The 2,151-nt window shown below is 49.8% G+C and overlaps 1 protein-coding gene across 1 annotated transcript in view; it reads left to right on the forward strand.

The window, feature by feature from the left end:
• Window positions 1-2,151, forward strand: part of LOC105292889 (quinone oxidoreductase-like protein 2) — a 38,351-nt gene that overhangs the window by 19,308 nt on the left and 16,892 nt on the right. The window contains exon 4 of the mRNA XM_023531227.1: window positions 24-183. Coding sequence (XP_023386995.1) covers window positions 24-183 — 160 coding nt within the window. The remainder of the gene's footprint in view (window positions 1-23; window positions 184-2,151) is intronic.

Below are 2,151 nucleotides of genomic sequence, written 5' to 3' on the forward strand. Positions count from 1 at the left end.
CGACTCGTCTTTGAGCCCTTGAGGCAGCTGCGGGGGCTCGCCCTGAGTAACCCAGTTCTTGTCCCTTGTTGCAGGAGGGCCTGGCTGGGCAACATCCGCCACTACCGCGCCGCGCTGTGCACCGAATTGAAGCAGCCTCTGGCCATTGAGGAGGTCGCCCCTCGCCCTGTCCAGCCTCACGAGGTAGGGTGCCTGGTTTACCCTCCCGACCTCTTGACACCCGTTCGCTTTCCCCGCTGCCACCACGCATGCTCCACAGCTTCCATCCTGGATTGAGTTCCCAAGAGCTCCGCTAGGGGGCGGCCGGGCCCCTGGAGCGCAACTTCGTCCTGGGCAGAAGAAGGGCCCCTTCGGGGCTCACAAAAAGGCCAAAAGGGCGAAAGAAAGATTGTTCCCCCAAACACAAACGGAGGCCTCTTTCTGAAGGCCCCAGAGCTGTTGCCTTAGAAACAGAATTCTGATTTTTCACAGGATTTTGCATAACCACCTGCAAGTTATCGATTTAACACAGATAAATGGACCGCGTCCTTTGCTTCCTCTTCGGTGTCAGCATCTAATTATCCGCCCACCCGCCTTCCTAAAACCAGCCTGGCAATGTCCTGTATTGCCATCAGAATATGTGCCGCGTGCTCTCCTCTGGTGTACCCGGTGATTTGGGGTGGAGTTAATTCAGGATCGTGGGCATTTCCAGTGAAATGTGAGAGTCCCTTTGGTCTTGTGGGTTGACCACTCTGGTGACACAGTGTGGAGTTTGACTCTGGTGACCTGGAGAATGAGAACCTCTGACAAGGTGCAGCAGGCAGTGAGCCTCAGTGTCAGGGACCACAGGTGAGAGGGAGAAATGTGGCAGTAGCCCCAAAGTGTTACTAACACGAACTCTGTGGCCAAAAGGATTATTTGAGTGAGCACATGATGGCAGCCAGTCTGCTTCCTGGGACACATGTGCTGGAAGAGGTTCATCCTCGAATCATCCTCGAATCAAGGTGGAGTGGCTTGAGGTCATATGTGTGCTGCATATGTCAACAACTAATGTGTCATGCACACAACAGGCTGAAGGCTGGGCTCCTTTGTTGTTATTTGTCCAGACACCGACTTGTAAGGAATTAGCTCATGAGAGCTGGGACTGTGAGTTTACCCGCCACAAATCCCCTTAGTCTTGAATGGTGCCTGGCACATGGAAGGTGCTTTACACATTGTTAAATGAATGCCTTTTTTTTTTTTTTTTTTGATAAAAATGTCCCTTCACCAATATAGCTACCTCTGTACTAAAATGGAAATTTAAACAAAACAAATAGATGAATGTCAGTGACTCGGTTTCTCAGCCTTAATTTCCTCTAAGAGACAGGAGTGCTCTTACATTAGCCTGCATCACAATCACCTGGAGCTTGGTAAAACAGTTTGCTGGGCTTTGTCCCCAGAGTTTCTGATTTAGTCGGTCGGGGCGGGGCCTGAGAATTTGAAATTCCCAGGTGACACTGATGCTCGTGGTCTGGGGACCACACTTGGAGAACCGCTGGCCTACAAGGTCTAGAGAAATTGCTGGTTACACTGATGCAGACCTGCGTCAGCGCTGGCATCGTCACAAAACACTGGAGCTGAGCATCTAGAACTAGCCTCCAGAAAGAGTCCTGATTCTCAGAACAAATGATCGTGTTACTCTTTGCTAAACTCTTTTAATGGTTTACCGTTGTTCCTACTCCGAAGGCTGAGATTCTCACTAAAGCCTGCAAACCCTTGGATGGTATGAGACCGGCCCTCTAACCCCATCTCTTTTTCCCTCGTTGTGCTCCAGGCTCGCTGGTTTCCTTTTGTCCCTCCCACAGGGCCTTTGCACATGCCATTGTTTTGGTCTGCGCCAGGTTCCCGCCTCCCCATTTTGAATAGTTAACTGTTAGCCGTGCTTAGTTAAGGTGTTACTTTCTCAGAGATTTTTCCTGACCACCCCCAAACGGTCAGATCACCCCATTATGTGCTTTCATAGCACCATATATTTCCGTCTTTAGTATTTTGTGTAGGAGTGTAATTTAACATATAAATCCTCCTAGTTATTTGGTTACTGTCTTCTCTACCATACTCTTAGCTTCACGAAGGCAGGAGCCTTGTACATTTTGCTTCGTGATTATCCACTGAGTTCATGACCCTCTCCCTTTC

This window comes from Pteropus vampyrus, unplaced genomic scaffold, assembly GCF_000151845.1.
Source record: "Pteropus vampyrus isolate Shadow unplaced genomic scaffold, Pvam_2.0 Scaffold65, whole genome shotgun sequence".
Taxonomy (NCBI): domain Eukaryota; kingdom Metazoa; phylum Chordata; class Mammalia; order Chiroptera; family Pteropodidae; genus Pteropus; species Pteropus vampyrus.